Below are 20737 nucleotides of genomic sequence, written 5' to 3' on the forward strand. Positions count from 1 at the left end.
TTTTTTGAACAAAAGAAATACAATTACAATATGCGAACTTAATGCCATAAATGATTTTTTACCACTTAACCTTTGGCGTTTTATCAATAACCTGAACAACTTGTTATAATGATGTGTCTGCGATCACTGCCACAATTACTCTTGACAAAAAAGCTTACAATCCGTATAATCACATACATACAGCCACGTTTGTACACGTGACACAGAGCACATGAAACTATTCAAGTTTCAGTGCCACTCTTGGCAAATAAGGGTTTGAAAGAAAACTATATTGTGACATTGACAATTTCATCAATATTACAACAGTCAACGAAGGAAGGGTTTGGTGAAATTCTTAACCCATCACCCGTATAATGAATTAAAAAAATGTCTGCATACAGGTCGTCCGTTACGGCTGCATCCGCGACCACCTGCGGCAGACTTTGCTCGAGCTGGTCGCGCGCGAGCGGCGCGGAGAAGTCGTGGACCGTCTTGCCATCCGCAACGCCTGCCAGATGCTCATGGTGCTGGGCATCAACTCCCGCGCTGTCTATGAGGAGGACTTTGAGAAACCCTTCCTGCACCAGTCTGCTGAGTTCTACAGGGTAAGATAACCGTCGATTTGTTGCAACTGCCTTGCTGATACTATGTGCTTTGCAAGCTTACATTTGAACCTTACGTCAAACTTATAACACCCCGTCGTTTTTGCGTCGGGGGTTAAAAATAGTCACTTACAACTAAGTATTGTTTTATTGCTAATTTTCGTTATTATATACTTACGTCGCTTTCAGAAAAAATGCGGTAGATATAAAAATCGACTAGTCACTCGCTATTGGGGGTATTCCCCATATAACAGATATTGGCGTAGGTATTTTATCTGGGATTCCCAGGTCGGTTGTTTCATCGACCAGTCCTTAACCCTTTATGAAGAAACTTTGGCATTCTATAATGGTTGGGAATTTTATATACAGTATGTAAACTAACGAAAACCATTTACTGTAACCCGTAAATGTCCAGGTGATACTGAGAAACTTTTACTATGGGATCAACCCCGAAATCACGAAAATATCTTCTGACAGTTTCATAGGTAGTTTTATTTTATAGTAAGTATTTCCTATGGGAGAGTAAATTTTTATTTCGCGTTTTGGGTGTTGGTCCCATAGTAAAAGTTGCTCTGTGTAACTTAAATATTAACAGGCTTCAGTAAATGGTTTTCGTTGGTTTACATACTGTATAGTGTATAATATACTTTATGCGTTATTTCATTATTTATATATGTATATTGTAAGGTTCTGTGGTGGTGTATGAGAGAGAAGGGAGTGCCAGAGAAGTATGTGCGGCTTGTTCAGGCGATGTATGATAGAGCTAGTACTCACGTCAGGTCTGAAGCTGGAGTCACCGACAAGTTCAATGTGGCGGTAGGTCTACACCAGGGGTCGGCTTTAAGTCCGTATTTGTTCCTCCTGGTTATGGATGCTCTGACATCGGACATACAGGAGGAAGCACCCTGGTGTATGCTGTTTGCCGATGACATTGTTCTTGTTGGGGAAAATGCACTTGAGGTCCAGAGCAGACTGGGAAAATGGCAAGAAAGACTGGAAAGTGTGGGACTGAAAATCAGCAGAACCAAAACTGAACAGATGTTCTGCGATTTCGGTGGTCTATCCAGTTTTTCCCCTATTGCCTTAGATGGTGTATACCTACCAGTCTGCTCCGACTTCCGGTACCTTGGGTCATTATTCCAAAATGACGGAAGCATCGACCGTGACGTGAAAAATAGAATAAATGCGGGATGGATGAAATGGCGACAGGTCTCAGGGACAACATGCGATCGACGGATGCCCCTTAAACTTAAGGGGAAAATCTATAAGACGATTGTGAGGCCTGTTGTATTGTATGGATCTGAATGCTGGGCGACAAAGGTGGAGGATGAAAGGAGATTGCACGTAGCGGAAATGAGAATGTTGAGATGGATGTGTGGAGTGACCAGAATGGATCGGATCAGGAATGAGTATATTAGGGGAAGTTTGAAAGTTGCGCCTATAACGGAAAAGATGAGGAGTGGCAGGTTGGCGTGGTACGGTCATGTAATGAGGAGGGATGAGTGTCATATAGGCAAAAGAATGTTGGAGATGAATGTTGATGGATGGAGAGGGAGGGGTAAACCCAAACAACGATGGATGGATTGTGTGAAAGAGGACATGAGAAAGAAAGATGTGAGTGTTGAGATGACGAAAGATAGGGGAGAATGGAAGAGAAAGACATGTTGTACCGACCCCACATAACGTGGGATAAGGGTAGGAGGAAGAAGATATATGTATATTATGTATGTATTGATATATTTGTATATTGGTTAGGTACAGTCAAGTGCAAAAATACGTATCGATTTTATCCGCTCAAAAATATGTACCGAGACCTTATTCCGCCGACATAAAGTGCTATGGGACATATTTTTGATAAGTTGTACGCACCCATATTTTTACACTTGACTGTACATATTTTGTATTTTATTTATGTACTAAATTACATGCTAGAGCATGTAATTTATTTTATAGTGTAATTTTGTATTGTATGTAGTTTATTTAATTGTTAGCAATATTTTGGATTACTTTTGACCTTTATTGTACTCCTGTAAGTTTGTCTATATTACCTACTGGAACGATCCTCTCATCTACTCCAAGGTTAGCTGGAAGAGATCCCTTATAGGGATAAACTCAGCCTTTGTATCTCTGTACCTACAAATTGTATATAAACTGTTGTACACAATAAAGTACCTACTACTACTACTACTACTACTATTATTTCAGTGGCGCTATGATCAAATGTAACAACTTTTACTGATTCCATATGTGTTTAAATATCATGTTATTTGTTATAGATGGAATCTCAGAAGTTCCTAGCTGAAAACAGCGCAGCCGTGTACATCGCTCGCGTGGAGGCCCGCATAGGCGAGGAGGCGGAGCGCGCGCGGCACTACCTGGACGAGAGTACTGAGCCGCGTGTCGTGGCCGTGCTGGAGCACGAGCTCATCGAGCGACACATGAAGACCATCGTCGAGGTACGTAGCTCACATCCAACTGTCGACTGGCACTACCTCGACACGAGTTCTGGCGCGTGCTGTCGTGCTGAAACACAACCCGAGATCATCCATTGTTGAGTCAACACGCAACTTGGTCTCGAACAACAACCATATGGCTGCGCCTTAATTGAGCGCGAGCAGGTTTTCATGATTGCGTTTAAACTTTTTCCTAGGGTATTCGTTTACCATGTGGTAAATACAGTGCTGGACAAAATTCTTCATACACCAACATATAAAATAAACTTTCTATCATATTTTCTTTACCCTTAAACTTAACATCACAGTTGCGTTGGAAAACTTTTAGCTAATTACATGGCGTACAACATACAGACAATAACATATCAATGATTGGACAATTATTGTTTTACATGGGTATAAATATAAATATTAGTACTTTTGGCTCTGGACAAATTTGATCATGCAGTAATTAAAATACGAATGAAATGCAATGTATAAGTGTGTATGGCTTTCATCTGCTTTAGATATTGCTGCTTGTCTCGGAGGAACATTTTCAGTTACAAACTGAAGGTATTTATCTAACCCAAGCTTTTTCCTGTGTACCTACTAAAGTAGGCAAAGTGGGTATAATTCAGAATAACATTTGATATTTTCTTTGTTTTTCCAAAAACTTCCTTAAATTTTGGTTAGGATTGATAACATGAGACTATGTTAACCATTGAAGCTACTTAATCCTATGAATCACAACGAACGCATGAAATAAATATACTAGTAATTTCTTTCAGTCATCTTTATTAAACACATCATATATATTCAGACGGGCGATGGCTGAAAGACAATACCAGTATGTATATCTCATGCGTTTGTTATGATTAATAGGAATGAATAGCTTGAATGGCTAACATAGTCTCATGTAATCAATCCAAGCCAAAATTTAAGGAAGTTATTGGAAAAATAAAGAAAATATCAAATGTCATTCTGAATTATACCCACTTTGCCTACTTTAGTATACACACAGGAACAAGCTTGGGTTAGATAAATACCTTCAGTTTCTAACAGAAAATGTTCCTCCGAGACAATCAGCGATATCTAAAGCAGATGAAAGCCATACACACTACAACATTGCATTTCATTCGTATTTTAATTACTGTATGATCAAATTTGTCCAGAGCCTAAAGTACTGATATTTATATTTATACTCATGTAAAAAAATAATTGTACGATCATTGATATATTATTACCTGTATATTATACGCCATGAAATTAGCTAAAAGTTTTCCAATACAACTGTGATATTAAGTTTAAGGGTAAAGAAATTATAATAGAAAGTTTATTTTATATATCGGTGTATGATGCATTTTGTCCAGCACTGTAATTGAGTAAAATTTGGCGAATTTCTTCGTCCATAGTCGACTATTAGTGACTAACTCTATTTGTCTTGTACAGATGGAGAACTCTGGCGTGGTGCACATGCTGCTGCACACGCGCACGGCGGAGCTGGCGTGCGTGTACAAGCTGCTGTCGCGCGTGTCGGAGGGGCTGCGCACCGTGGCCGACGCCGTGTCCGCGCACCTGCGCGAGCAGGGCCGCGCGCTCGTGCAGGAGCCGCACCACAACACCAACGCCATCGCCTACGTGCAGGTATACATGCTGCACACACGCGCACTACACAGCTGCGTGCGTGTATAAGCTGCTGTCGCGCGTGTCGGAGGGGCTGCGCACCGTGGCCGACGCCGTGTCCGCGCACCTGCGCGAGCAGGGCCGCGCTCTCGTGCAGGAGCCGCACCACAACACCAACGCCATCGCCTACGTGCAGGTATACATGCTGCACACACGCGCACTACACAGCTGCGTGCGTGTATAAGCTGCTGTCGCGCGTGTCGGAGGGGCTGCACACCGTGGCCGACGCCGTGTCCGCGCACCTGCGCGAGCAGGGCCGCGCTCTCGTGCAGGAGCCGCACCACAACACCAACGCCATCGCCTACGTGCAGGTATACATGCTGCACACACGCGCACTACACAGCTGCGTGCGTGTATAAGCTGCTGTCGCGCGTGTCGGAGGGGCTGCGCACCGTGGCCGACGCCGTGTCCGCGCACCTGCGCGAGCAGGGCCGCGCGCTCGTGCAGGAGCCGCACCACAACACCAACGCCATCGCCTACGTGCAGGTATACATGCTGCACACACGCGCACTACACAGCTGCGTGCGTGTATAAGCTGCTGTCGCGCGTGTCGGAGGGGCTGCGCACCGTGGCCGACGCCGTGTCCGCGCACCTGCGCGAGCAGGGCCGCGCGCTCGTGCAGGAGCCGCACCACAACACCAACGCCATCGCCTACGTGCAGGTATACATGCTGCACACACGCGCACTACACAGCTGCGTGCGTGTATAAGCTGCTGTCGCGCGTGTCGGAGGGGCTGCGCACCGTGGCCGACGCCGTGTCCGCGCACCTGCGCGAGCAGGGCCGCGCTCTCGTGCAGGAGCCGCACCACAACACCAACGCCATCGCCTACGTGCAGGTATACATGCTGCACACACGCGCACTACACAGCTGCGTGCGTGTATAAGCTGCTGTCGCGCGTGTCGGAGGGGCTGCGCACCGTGGCCGACGCCGTGTCCGCGCACCTGCGCGAGCAGGGCCGCGCTCTCGTGCAGGAGCCGCACCACAACACCAACGCCATCACCTACGTGCAGGTATACATGCTGCACACACGCGCACTACACAGCTGCGTGCGTGTATAAGCTGCTGTCGCGCGTGTCGGAGGGGCTGCACACCGTGGCCGACGCCGTGTCCGCGCACCTGCGCGAGCAGGGCCGCGCTCTCGTGCAGAAGCCGCACCACAACACCAACGCCATCACCTACGTGCAGGTATACATGCTGCACACACGCGCACTACACAGGTGGCGTGCGTGTACAAGCTCCAACGCCATCGCCTACGTGCAGGTATACATGCTGCACACACGCCCACTACACAGCTGGCGTGCGTGTACAAGCTCCAACGCCATCGCCTACGTGCAGGTATACATGCTGCACACACGCGCACTACACAGCTGCGTGCGTGTACAAGCTCCAACGCCATCGCCTACGTGCAGGTATACATGCTGCACACACGCGCACTACACAGCTGCGTGCGTGTACAAGCTCCAACGCCGTCGCCTACGTGCAGGTATAGGCTTCGGTGATAATGTAGGCTGACTCCAATAATGAAGATCAAAGCCTCTGGCCGTTGACACTTCTCTAAAAAATAGCTCGAACAGGGTCTTCTCCAGTTTAGCGTTTGGCCTCGCTTCGATGCTCCGGATAATGACGGTATTGGAGGCACACGCGAAGGGTTTTTAACATAGCTAAGAGACTTATAGATCAATTTATCTGTTCAAAATATATTTTACAAGATTTTAAGAGATACCGCACATCACACTAGCGTCCCCTTGAACTTTGGCGCCTAGTCAACTTTATGGCTGCTGCTCGATAGACCGTTGACGGAAATGCGCTGTAACGCCATTTTCCATAGCACTGACTAGATCGATGCTCTAAAAACGCTAGTATAGGGTAGGGTGGCCCTCAATTTTGTGAGACAAAGAACCGTTACGCAATTTTTATTAGTAATTGTACTTATCAGTTTATTTTGTTTGCAGAATCTCCTTGACCTGAAGGACAGATTTGACCACTTCCTACATAACTCGTTCAACAATGACAAGATATTCAAGCACATGATCGCCTCAGACTTTGAATACTTCCTCAATCTGAACAACAAATCTCCAGAGTTCTTGTCTCTGTTCATCGACGGCAAGCTCAAGAAGGGCGAGAAAGGCGTAAGTACTTACTTAATTTTTTCTAAACCTCAATTTGTCTCCAAATATACCAATATACCAATGTTATTACAGGCATTAAATTGTTTACAGTACCATTATTTTTAGACTAATAGTCAATAAGACAATAGAGAGTCTCACTACTCGACAAAGTCCAAAGTCCCTTAGGTTTCCATAACACAATCATGTAATATTAATATGGAAAATACAAAAAAACTGGTGACACAATAGCTGCGTTCCCTTCCTGGCGTAGGGTTCGGCAGTGTGTCCCAGAATCATTTATAACCACACTTCCTCCATTGTGATATTTTACAAGAATGGTGCCATTCCAAACCAAAATGGATGTATCTTTGGTTCCTAACATAATTAAGGTGTAACCCAAGATTTAGAGCCCATTTACAGAGCGCTCAAACTTAAAACTAACTTAATAACTAACTTATTTAACTTAATTTTACTTACATCACGAAATGCTGAGGTTATGCATAATCAAATATCGTTTACGAATGTAATGAAACAATAATAACATAATAATATAATTTCTTTATTCAGACACAAGTCCATGATTATTGTTAGTTAAGTTCTTAAAAACTATGTTATTTTAACTAATTACAATTAATAATTCTTACCTAATTAAAGTAATAAATATCCCCACTATGGGGGTTTATTAGTGTCGACATCCAATGTCTTTGCAAAAGACTATCTGGCCTGTCCGCAAGCATGCTTAGAATGCTGTTGGGACTACCCTGTATTCTGCTTCCTGAAATGCGCATTCCATACTACGGCCAGCAATTTTAAAAGTTCAGCTATATTGTGGCATGTAGTTGGTTATATAGATTTACGCTTTGTTATGATTACAGATGAGCGAGCAGGAGATCGAAGGCGTGCTGGACAAGACGATGGTCCTGTTCCGCTTCCTGCAGGAGAAGGATGTGTTCGAGCGCTACTACAAACAGCACCTCGCCAAGCGGCTGCTGCTCAACAAGTCCGTCTCGGACGACTCGGAGAAGAACATGATCTCGAAACTTAAGGTAACTAACTATACTTTACGAACGACTAACCTTTCTAGGAGCCTCTGGTATCTGGGACTAATGTTGTCAGCACTGCACTTCAAAAACTAGAGAAGTATGCTAGATAGAATAATGTGTTTGAGCGTTACTACAGCTGCACCTCGTCGGCTGCTGCTCAACAAGTCCGTCTCGGACGACTCGGAGAAGAACATGATCTCGAAACTTAAGGTAACTATACTTTACACAAGACTAGCCTTTCTAGGAGCCTCTGGTATCTGAGACTAATGTTATCAGCACTACACTTGAAAAGCTAGAGAAGCATGCTAGATAGAATAATGTGTTTGAGCGTTACCACAAGTAGCACCTCGTCAACTGCTACTCAACCAGTCAGATCCCGCAAAGAACACGATACTCACAACACTGGGTACAAAAAACTGCGAACTTCGAGCACTAAAATTCTAAAAGTAGATGGACGTAGTGCTGGAAAAATTATAAGCATGTCCAGTTCACTGCAAGAAAAAGAATAGACCTGAAAACGACTATAAATTAAAGTGTTTAACTTACAAACTAGTGTGCCTAGCTGCCTAGTTCCTTTTAGATCACCTACTGATATGAAAATAAATATAAAAGATTACGAAGAGGTTTAGTAAAAGGGTTCGTTAGGTTACTTTTAGTTTTAAAATTTGTACTTTATTTTTTTAGACTAAGTGAAGAATTCTAATAATTCCGATTAATATTTTGGTTCTTACCAGACCGAAGGCTTGCTAAAGGACGTAGAGCCGCGAGACTTCCACTGTATAATCGGGGACGTGTCGCACATAGAAAACCCCGGCTGCTCCTAGTACCGCGTTGCCCTGCCCTGTCCCATCCCTCATATCTGCAAAATTCTTTACCTACCCCATGGACATTCGTAAGTGTCCCCTAAGGGCCTATTTACAAGTAGGGCTGGACTCGCATAAATTTGTTGTATCAAGCAGAAACGTCACAGACGTTGCCATTAGCTATGATAATTTAAATGTGGAAAAATTCACTGTTCTGCCCTTGCCCGTGCTATCTGGGGCCCATTTCTCAAAATTGAAAGTTACAAGTTAAGTTAGACATTGACAACCGCTTGTAAATTGTAACTTGTAGTTTCGAGAAATGGGCCCCAGCCAGATCTACCAAAAAGCAAAGGCCGAGGTTCATAATATGACGAAATATTAGTACGATCTTGCTCGCTCATATGGCAGAGTAATAAAGTAAGTCCCAATTAACACTTTCGCAACTAAGAACCCGCCTGGTGGGCACTCGTAAACATTGCTCAGATGCCGGAGAACCCGCGTGTTCTCGCCATGCAATTTGTCAATTACGACCGGTTTCTGACGTAATGCGCCATTTTTTCTTTGTGAACGTGTTAAGACAGTGAATTTATCCAAACAAAAGGAACCCTTATGGCGATTTGTTGATTTCCATATTCAGTCACTTTTTTCTAGATTGAGGGAGGCGGGCCCTATGAATTGTAAATAGGCCTACATTTCTTAGTAGTCTTTTAGAGGAACTCTTGCTTAAAGTCCAAGAATGTAGAATTCTTTGCCTTGTTCCTGCCTTCCTCTATCTGATTGCGATTTTATTCAATTAGTCCTGTTTTCAACTGAACAAGTAAAGAATTTTGCAGACGTGAGACTTTAAGCTAGCCCTTGAAATTTTTATGTATTTTTGTATGGTTTTTATGCATTGAAGTCAAAATAGCAACAAGTTAATTTTGACTTGACAAACAGTTCATCTAAGATCTTGACTTGAGAAAGTGTGTATAAAATAGGCTAGTTTCCTATACTTAAAATAAAATATTTAATGCATTGCACGAAATAAAGCACCACATAATTAGAAGAAAAATATGGACAGTAGTTATTTTTAAACATAATTTCTATTTAATAAGTCGAAGAGAAAGATATAAAGTGAATGAATTGGCCGTGACGTCACTCCTCAGTATTTCATAGTAATTCCATACTAACAAATCGTTTTGACAGTTCATAAAAAGAAGCTGATTTGACTAGTAGGAAACTAGCCTATTATGTCGTTTATATTTTGTACAGTAAAATTATGTTTCCTCATTTGATAACCTTGCTTTTGTTAATTTTTAATATGTAGAAATTGTAGAACTTGGTCACGTCCAAGTAGCTGGTAGTAGACAGAAATAGTTCGTTAATACTGCTTTTGGTAAATTGTATTGATACTCGTAATGTTTCTGTAGTAATTTTAAGGATAGCAGTAGGTGACGCCTTATTGAAGGGCCATATTTTTGTTAACCTTGGTTGCCAACCTTAGTTTTAAAGTAACTATTTTGCCGAAAAATAACCTTCCGGTCGAACTTGCAAATATGCAGACATTAAACGTCGATTCTAACTCTACTTTATCCCACAATTTCATACTTGAGAAAATTAGGTCTGGCATCTCTGGCCCATTAGCCGAATGGTATTTTTACGACGCGAAACGAAAACGAAACGCCGCGAAAGGTAGTCTGGCTCTGTCGCGCCAATAAGCAAGAGCGATAGAGATAGGTATCTACGAGCGTTTCGTTTCGTGAGCGTTTGTGCATTCGGCTACGCATCCTGGGCTCTTGGTCCATATCGTACGGCACGTTCCATAAGCTCCAGTACTAATCGGTGATGTGTGTTGCAGACTGAGTGCGGGTGTCAGTTCACGTCGAAGCTGGAGGGCATGTTCAAGGACATGACGGTGTCCAACACCATCATGGAGGAGTTCAAGGAGCACGTGCTCTCGTCAGGGGTGAGTTTACTAGTTTTTTCAACGTTTTGTACTCGGATTTGTAACTATTGTGGATTTTAACTTTTTATTTTTGTTTTTCTCTTAGTGCGTTTTTTTCACATTATCCGATCCGATATCGGATGTAAGAAAGATTTCGAAGGCAAAAATCAAAGATGTCGGCTTACATAATATTGAATATCGGTCCTATATCAGATAATGTGAAAAGTGAAAACGCACTTATGGTGAGGGCAAATGTTCTGTTATGTTTTTAATTGAGTCTTTCAAACGCTGTATTTAGAAACTGTCCGACCGCGGAATAAACGCGCGTGGCGCGCTCGCTTCGCTGCCGCCGATATAGCTCAAAACAGTGTCATTTGAACCTATATAATTTGTATCGTACCGCTCGGAATCGAGTGGTCTGCGGTGGCTCGTTCGTCACGATGAAAATATATCGAATATAATGGATTTCAATTGTCGCTTGCCGCACCACGTGCCCCGTGCGTCTAATCCTCGACCATAGATTTAGAATTATTAAACTAGATTGTGGAATCACATTTTTTGCCATACTAAATTGAGCCTTATCACTGAGACAGAAAGGTGATCGTATCAGACTAGCGAAAACGGTCCACATGAGAGGGCATTGTTTGGGCTGGTGTCCCTCTCGCACGTGTGGCCAGTTTTAATGAGGCTACCATAGTAGTAGTATTTTTATCTGTATATTACCTGACTTTATTAACTTCTTATATTATTTTAGTGTTATATTCAAACTAGGGTTTCGATATATTTCAAAGAATTGGAAAATAATTACAATGTAATTATTTTGATGCCAATAAATCAAAGATTTGTATAATTAAAAAACACAGAATTACAGTTAACCAGAATGAGTAGTTAAGTCAAAAAGTGTGTCCACATGAGAGGTCATTGTTTGGGCTGGTGTCCCTCTCGCACTTACTGACAATGTCAACATTATTCAGTGACGTCATCACTGTCATACATTGGGGATACCAGTCAATTTTCAAAGTTACTACCAAATCTACTAATACCCATTTGAACATATTTTTTAATTATACAAATCTTTGATTTATTGGCATCAAAATAATTACATTATAATTATTTTCCAATTCTTTAAAATATATCGAAACCCAAGTTTGAATATAACACTAAATTAATATAAGAAGTTATAAAGTCAGGTAATATACAGATAAAAATACTACTACTATGGTAACCTCATTAACACTAGAGCTCCTGGTCGTGACCGTGTTTCGTGTACCCGTAGCCGAATCTCCGTTGCCGTGTTACTCGGCAACGGAGATCCGCTCCGTTTGCTCCGTGTGATTCGGCTACGTGTAATTAAGATACGTAGCTACGTGTACACGGAGATACGTATCTTATTTATACGTAGATCGGATCCAGTCGTGAGTGACCGTGACGTTTAGTTAAGTGTAGATTTTATGCGTGTCACTAAGACCCCCGAATGTAATGCAAGGGGCGAGTTTTTAATTTCAGTTTCCATATTTTTGCATTTTAAATAAAGTTTTAAGAGTGATCAAAAATAATAAGATGCAAATATTATCATCATCATCATCATCATATCAGCCGAAAGACGTCCACTGCTGGACATAGGCCTCCCCCAAAGATTGCCACAATGACCTGTCCTGCGCCACCCGCATCCAGCGGACTCCTGCGACCTTCACCAGGTCATCAGTCCACCTTGTTGGGGGCCTACCCACGCTTCGCCTTCCGGTACGCGGTCGACACTCGAGAACCTTTCCGCCCCAACGGCCATCGGTTCTACGTGCAAATATTATTTTGGAGGCAAAAATAATAGACCAGTACAAATTGTAAAAGATGTGTATCAAAAGAATTCGCGTATAATCAACATATAAAAAAATAGGTAAAATTCTAATTTTCATTCACATGACACAGACTATAATTAATCAACTTTTTTTTAAATAATCTAACATGTACAGTCAGCGTCTTATAGTTGGTAGTATCCGAAGTAGTCAAATAGGTTGTTATTTTTGCTTTCACTTAACTTCACAAACAATAGGAACACATGGTACTTAATAACAGGTAAATCCCAAAGCCTTGAAGGTAATTATTATCAATGGCCCGCAAACTATTGTTTGTTATCTTTATCTGCACGTGCAACTATTTCTTAGTATTTTCACCGACGAAAGACGGTTGTCCAGCCAGTAATAATATTTATGAACAGTGTATATTATTATTTCACTTAAAATACTTTTAAATTATTGCATTGGTCTACCTGTAGCATTTCTTACTAGGGAGTAAATATTAATTAGAGATATTAATATATTTATTTGGATGGACTTTCATATTCATCGACATCCCCAAGTAGGTACCTAGTACCTACCTGAGGTGCGATTTTTGATTCTCATCGGGTGGCTTATTTCGTACTAAATAGTCATCGGCTGCATACAAAACAAGGCACCGGTGAGATTCAAAAATCCCACCAATACCACCTCTGGTTTTTTTTTGTACAAACTCATAATGTCTGGTTATCAGAGAACAGAATAATACCAATATGTAATTACTTAAAAAAACATCTGGAATCAAATCAATGCAAAGACCACGAGTATAACACATAATGCGAAGGGTCCGTTCGACACTTACAAGCTCTCTTTCAACAACCGAGCGGAGCGGAGCCGAAGCCGAGATTCGCGGGAACGTAGCCGAATCCAGAAACGGATACGTATCTTTGACGTGACCGTGTAGTACGGGATCTTAGCACCGCCGGTACTAAGGCTACGTAGCTACGGTTCCGCGTGTAACACGTATATCACAAGCCCTAATTAACACTGGCAACACGTGCGAGAGGGACACCAGCCCAAACAATGCCCTCTCATGTGGACCGTTTTCGCTAATCTGATACGATCACCTTTCTGTCTCAGTGATAAGGTTCAATTTAGTATGGCAAAAAATGTGATTCCACAATCTAGTTTAATAATTCTAAATCTATGTTAAAAAATATGTTCAAATGGGTATTAGTAGATTTGGTAGTAACTTTGAAAATTGAGTGGTATCCCCAATGTATGACAGTGATGACGTCACTGAATAATGTTGACATTGTCAGTAAGTGCGAGAGGGACACCAGCCCAAACAATGACCTCTCATGTGGACACACTTTTTGACCTAACTACTCATTCTGGTTTAACTGTAATTCTGTGTCCTCGACCTTATAGGCATTGGTCCCACCGCGAGCTAGTAAGCTATGAGCTATCGGCTTAAACTAAATATCTATAGACACACAGTCCCGAACAAAAAAGTCGAAAAAAATGGCCTCAAATGACATTCCAACTTTATTCAGATAGGTGCAAATAACGCTAACTTAAACCTAAAATCAAAATATATCTGTTTTTTGAAAACCGAATTTGTTATGTAAGCCGTAAGAATCAAATTCGTGAACCGTTCGATACGAGTTTTCAAATAAGTAACATATAAACCGTTTTCGTCCGATCACCGCGATACTGGCAACTACTGAAACGTCATTAGAAAAACAATCAATGTCAAAACTACAAGTCATCAGAATATCGGATGCATGGAGACGCATAAATAATATTAGGCACGTTGAGTAATAAAAAACCTCCTATAACAAAATAAGTTTATTTACACTTTTTACATTTTATATACAAGGTTTGACTTAAGACATCTATTATAATAAACAAATTCACTTGTTTGCCAAATTGGCAGTATACCTAGGTTTTCATTGTAAATATAATCTTTTTTTATGGTTTCGTACCCAATGGGTAAAAACGGTACCCTATTACTAAGACTTTCCGTCTAGCCGTCCGTCTGCCTGTCTGTCTGTCACCAGGCTTTATCTCAAGAATCGTGATAGCTAGAGAGTTGATATTTTCACAGATTATGTATTTCTGTTACCGCTATAACAACAAATACTAAAAACAAAATAAAATATGTTTTTAAGGGGGCTCCCATACAACAATCGTGAAAACCTTTAACCACCTGTAAAACCGGCAACAATATTTATTTCGATAAATACAACCCAAATAATAGATTGTGTCTCAGGGGAGCAAAATGATAAATTTACGGCGAGGGCGTACATTGAATGAATTGAATCCTAAAGGTAGCGGAGGATTATATAATAGAATCCGGAGCGTAGCGAGGGATTCTAAAATGGAATCCTGAGCTTAATGAGGGATTCAAGTGTTAACGCCCAAAGTGAAAATAATTTTGCTACCGTGTGACACATACTGCTTTTCACACCACCCAAGAGAAAAATGAAGGAACATAGAGATGAAACAGATTTATTTAATACTATTAGATAATAACTCAGCAAAGCGGACCCCTAGGCTCTCCCTGAGCCGAGGCATAGGCCGGGAAAACGCTAGGGGGATGATGAGATAATAACTCAACAAATCAACAAGTTTATCAAAGAAATATATTTTATACCGGCAAATAAATGTCCTTAAACAGAAAAGTGCCACTTTGATCCCTCCTAGCAGGGAAGAAAAGTACCACTTTGATCTCTCCTAGCGGGGAAGAAAAAGTCCATTTAAGGACGGAAGGTGATTTGAATAAGTAATTTGTGCACTGGTAGGTATACTTTCTTCCAATTACGATAATGAAGGGATTCGGGATAGCAAGTAGACATGAGTCTTGAAACTAATACTTCCTGACAAAATAGATACAGAGTAATTACAGTATAAATGAAACTAAAAACTTAATTCTAATATAGGCCTATATTAGAGCCACCTAACCGAGGATGCTGATGGCATTTCTTAGTTTATTTTGAGTATATTTGGTTAAGTTTTAATTAGTAATGTAGACGGACGGTGTTGTCACCACCTTGGGATCCCGAGGGAATCTTGAATTAAAATATAACGCTATTAAAGTACATACGAGACAAAGTGATGAAATCTGCCATTTCAAGTTTGCTACACGTATTTTAAAAATATACAGTCAGATATATCGCAACGTACGAGTTACTCAAAGATATCAGAAAACGTGTGAGTGTATGTTCAGATATTTTTGAACATCTCGTTCGTTGCCATATATCTGATGGCTACTGTACACTGCCTACCTACTTTTTCGTCAATAGGCACATGTATAAGAAAACGCATGTAAGTAGATGTAAATAAAATAATAGCGACTCCGTACCTTTTTGTTCCATGAAAATCCTTTATTTTTGCAATTAATTAAATTTATTCTAAAACACGAAATTGCATCGAGTTTATACATAACTTGTCAATACATTTGAATTACTTACGTAAAAAAACTCATCCCACTGTCTTTCTTGTGTTTTTTTCTGCTATTTTTTACAATTCTTAACCGAGCACGACGACATTGTCATTCGACGCCGGTCGGCGAATGACAAAGTCACCAACTCTGTACTTTTTCGTAAGATCTAGAGTTTGACTGTAGCCATTTTTTTCGCCTGACTGTGTATCTAGTACTAATGATACATCAATGGCTATCGGCTATAAAAACGAACAAAAGATACGGCGATGTTTATAGTTACTCGCCCAGCGGTAAGCTATTAAAATCGCCGTGTCTCTTTTATTTGCACGGGAGTGATTGTCTTTTGTACGTTTTTGTAGCCGTTAGCTCATAGCTTACTAGCTCGCGGTGGGACCAGTGCCATAAGGAACATCATTCAACGCGTCACGTATTAAATTTAAAATTTGGCACTAACATTTGACTGTAATAAACAGGTGGTTCCCGTGTCCAATTAGTAAGTTTGTGTCCGCAGACGAACCTTCACGGCGTGGACCTGTCGGTGCGCGTGCTGACCACAGGCTTCTGGCCCACGCAGAGCGCCACGCCCAAGTGCAACATCCCCACGCCGCCCAGGAACGCCTTCGACGTGTTCCGGAGGTGAGTGGAACTCATCATCCTCCTTGCGTTATCCCGGCATTTGCCAAGGCTCGTGGGAGCCTGGGGTTCGCTTTGACAACTAATCCCAAGATTTGGCGTAGGCACTAGTTTTTACGAAAGCGACTGCCATCTGACCTTCCAACCCGAAGGGTAACTAACTAAACTAGACCTTATTGGAATTAGTCCGGTTTCCTCACGATGTTTTCCTTCACCGAAAAGCGACTGGCAAATATCAAGTGACATTTCGCACATAAATTCCGAAAAAACTCATTGGTGCGAGCCGGGGTTCGAACCCGCGACCTCCGGAACGAAAGTCGCACGTACTTACCGCTAGGCTACCAGGGCTTCCGGAGGTGAGTGGAACTAAACCATTATAATTAACTAGCTTTTGTCCGCGGCATCGCTCGCGTTAGATTCGAAAATTGTGGAATGCTTCATACAAACCTCCAACCCCAATTTTAGGGAAGTGGGGTGTCAGAAAGAGACAAAAAGTAGCCTATGTCACTCTCCATCCCTTCAACTATCTACACTTACAAAAACACGTCAATTCGTCCCTCTGTTTTGCCGTGAAAGACGGACAAACAGACACACACTTTCCCATTTTTAGGGTTCCGTAGTCAACTAGGAACCCTTATAGTTTCGCCATGTCTGTCTGTCCGTCCGTCCGTCCGTCCGTCCGTCCGCGGATAATCTCAGTAACTGTAAGCACTAGAAAGCTGAAATTTGGTACCAATATGTATATCAATCACGCCAACAAAGTGCAAAAATAAAAAATGGAAAAAAATGTTTTATTAGGGTACCCCCCCTACATGTAAAGTGGGAGCTGATATTTTTTTCCATTTCAACCCCAACATGTGATATATTTTTGGATAGGTATTTAAAAATGAATAAGGGTTTACTAAGATCGTTTTTTGATAATATTAATATTTTTGGAAATAATCGCTCCTAAAGGAAAAAAAAGTGCGTCCCCCCCCCTCTAACTTTTGAACCATATGTTTAAAAAATATGAAAAAAATCACAAAAGTAGAACTTTATAAAGACTTTCTAGGAAAATTGTTTTGAACTTGATAGGTTCAGTAGTTTTTGAGAAAAATACGAAAAACTACGGAACCCTACACTGAGCGTGGCCCGACACGCTCTTGGCCGGTTTTTAATATTAGTATGGATTATTATAAGGAAGCATCTTATGTTGACATTTTAGAATTTAAGTTTAATCTGTATTTTTTTGCATGCATGGTCGAATACCACACTTCTCTAGTTTTAAGACCTATTCTGTACCTATTTACGGATATTCTTGCAGATAAAAGTTTAAAGTTTGAAATGTAGAGTGTACAACAGGTCTCCCTCCCTACAAATATTATCATTTTGAGTGGTCAATGAGTTCGCAATACTAATCGTTGTTCTAACGCGACGATTGGCTTGCATTCGTATAGGTCACCAATGTTTCTTCTGACACTACTCTTAATGGCCGTAAGAGGGTTGTCTTTACTATGTGATTGTAATAACACATTGTAATCGAATGGTTTAGTTTGTTATGCTAAATGTCTCTGCGTCGATATAGCGACCAGCATTGTTGAATAGAACATGGTATCCAGGTTGAACTTGCATCAGGAAATCACTTTTATCGCACATAATCAATTTATCTAAATTATTTTATGCGGGTTGCTGACGTGTAACTAAGTAAGTAAGTAACACGTCGCTCGATATGTTTCGATCTATTCGTAATATACCCTCCCTCCTAGTTATAAGAGTAAGGTACAGCGGGTCAAATCTGGACTGGGGGAGCAATTGTAACTAATCTATTTTTTCATTATTACACTATTAAGTTTCACGTGTATCCACTGAACACGCGTGCCATATATAATAAATAATAAAAATAAATATAAATATAATAAATATTATAGGACATTCTTACACAGATTGACTGAGGCCCACGGTAAGCTCAAGAAGGCTTGTGTTGTGGGTACTCAGACAACGATATATATAATATATAAATACTTATATACATAGAAAACATCCATGACTCAGGAACAAATATCTGTGCTCATCACGCAAATAAATGCCCTTACCGGGATTCGAACCCGGGACCGCGGCGTAGCAGGCAGGGTCACTACCGACTGCGCCAGACCGGTCGTCAAAATCAGTGGACAGTTAATTAATAATGCAAAGACTGTAAAACGTGGGAAAAAATGGATCAGTTGCATTTGCCACCCATCCGAAATTGGACCGCCGTACCTTACAATATTGTAACATAACCATATTATGTCGTTATAAATTTAAATAGATATCATACACGAAAGAAAAAACGACAAGGCCCACTGGTGGCCGAGCCGGGAATCGAACCCGGGTCTTCAGCTTACGCGGCTAACGTCTTCACCACTAGACCACCCGCCCGCCGTGGTACCCGACGAAATTTCTCTAGTGTATGTTATCTCTGATAAGGCTAGGCGCCTTTTGACCAACTCTAAGGGCGAGCAATTAGTGCTTGCACCTCCTATACGAATCCTTTGCAGGATTACGATATAGCGAGAGAGATGGTGCTGCCATCTATACAACTAGGGAACAAATCAAATTATTTTATTGAATATTTTTTGATTTTGTTCTTTTTTCAAGTAGTCACACTATTATATATAAATTATAAATTTAAATAGATATCATACACGAAAGAAAAAACGACAAGGCCCACTGGTGGCCGAGCCGGGAATCGAACCCGGGTCTTCAGCTTACGCGGCTAACGTCTTCACCACTAGACCACCCGCCCGCCGTGGTACCCGACGAAATTTCTCTAGTGTATGTTATCTCTGATAAGGCTAGGCGCCTTTTGACCAACTCTAAGGGCGAGCAATTAGTGCTTGCACCTCCTATACGAATCCTTTGCAGGATTACGATATAGCGAGAGAGATGGTGCTGCCATCTATACAACTAGGGAACAAATCAAATTATTTTATTGAATATTTTTTGATTTTGTTCTTTTTTCAAGTAGTCACACTACTATATATAAATTATAAATTTAAATAGATATCATACACGAAAGAAAAAACGACAAGGCCCACTGGTGGCCGAGCCGGGAATCGAACCCGGGTCTTCAGCTTACGCGGCTAACGTCTTCACCACTAGACCACCCGCCCGCCGTGGTACCCGACGAAATTTCTCTAGTGTATGTTATCTCTGATAAGGCTAGGCGCCTTTTGACCAACTCTAAGGGCGAGCAATTAGTGCTTGCACCTCCTATACGAATCCTTTGCAGGATTACGATATAGCGAGAGAGATGGTGCTGCCATCTATACAACTAGGAACAAATCAAATTATTTTATTGAATATTTTTTGATTTTGTTCTTTTTCAAGTAGTCACACTACTATATATAAATTATAAATTTAAATAGATATCATACACCCGGGTTCGATTCCCGGCTCGGCCACCAGTGGGCCTTGTCGTTTTTTTCTTTCGTGTATGATATCTATTTAAATTTATAATTTATATATAGTAGTGTGACTACTTGAAAAAAGAACAAAATCAAAAAATATTCAATAAAATAATTTGATTTGTTCCCTAGTTGCATATTATGTCGTGTTCCAGCTTCTACCTAGCCAAGCACTCGGGCCGGCAGCTGTCCCTGCAGCCGCAGCTGGGCTCGGCGGACCTGCACGCCGTGTTCCGCGCGCTCGACGCCTCGCCGCCGCGCTCGCCGCCCGCAGCCGCCGCCACCACCGCGCCGCCGCAGGCGCGCAAGCACATCATCCAGGTCTCCACCTTCCAGATGTGCGTGCTGCTGCTCTTCAACAAGAGGGAGCGGCTCACCTATGAGGTATGTGCGACCTATACATGCTTACATTTCGTCACCTAGCCGAGCACTCCGGGCGACTATCCCTACAGCCCCAGCTGGGTTCAGCTGTAGGGCTAAAACAATGGACGATTTCCTATTAAAATACACTATTAATTGCAAATAAAGCTTCGCCAGTCGCTGCATGTTTGACACAAAAAGAGATTCAATTTCTTGGTTAATTGAGACACAAATACACTCTTCATGTTACGTATTTAATTGCACCCACGACAAAATAAGATCGATTCGTCCTGAAATTGAACCTACTTTTTCTAACACCTTTGATCCATCCCGCAGGAAATCCTGAACGAAACCGACATCCCAGAGAAGGACCTGGTGCGAGCGCTGCAGTCCCTGGCCATGGGCAAGCCCACGCAGCGCGTGCTCATCAAGCAGCCCAAGACCAAGGATATCGAGCCCGCCCACCACTTCTACGTTAACGACGCCTTCACCTCCAAACTGCACAGGTACCCTTGCTACTCTGT

At 41.8% G+C, this 20737-nt stretch overlaps 1 protein-coding gene across 3 annotated transcripts in view; it reads left to right on the top strand.

Moving 5' to 3' along the window:
• The window catches only part of LOC125226791 (cullin-3-B), a 30837-nt gene that overhangs the window by 6588 nt on the left and 3512 nt on the right, over nt 1-20737 (top strand). For all 3 annotated transcript variants that reach the window (XM_048130888.1, XM_048130887.1, XM_048130886.1), the window contains 9 exons: nt 381-584; nt 2858-3037; nt 4463-4657; nt 6650-6826; nt 7681-7851; nt 10489-10596; nt 16307-16431; nt 20009-20237; nt 20550-20719. In XM_048130888.1, the coding sequence (XP_047986845.1) occupies nt 381-584; nt 2858-3037; nt 4463-4657; nt 6650-6826; nt 7681-7851; nt 10489-10596; nt 16307-16431; nt 20009-20237; nt 20550-20719 (1559 nt within the window). The remainder of the gene's footprint in view (nt 1-380; nt 585-2857; nt 3038-4462; nt 4658-6649; nt 6827-7680; nt 7852-10488; nt 10597-16306; nt 16432-20008; nt 20238-20549; nt 20720-20737) is intronic.

This window comes from Leguminivora glycinivorella, chromosome 6 (genome assembly GCF_023078275.1).
Source record: "Leguminivora glycinivorella isolate SPB_JAAS2020 chromosome 6, LegGlyc_1.1, whole genome shotgun sequence".
In the NCBI taxonomy this organism is placed as follows: Eukaryota; Metazoa; Arthropoda; class Insecta; order Lepidoptera; family Tortricidae; genus Leguminivora; species Leguminivora glycinivorella.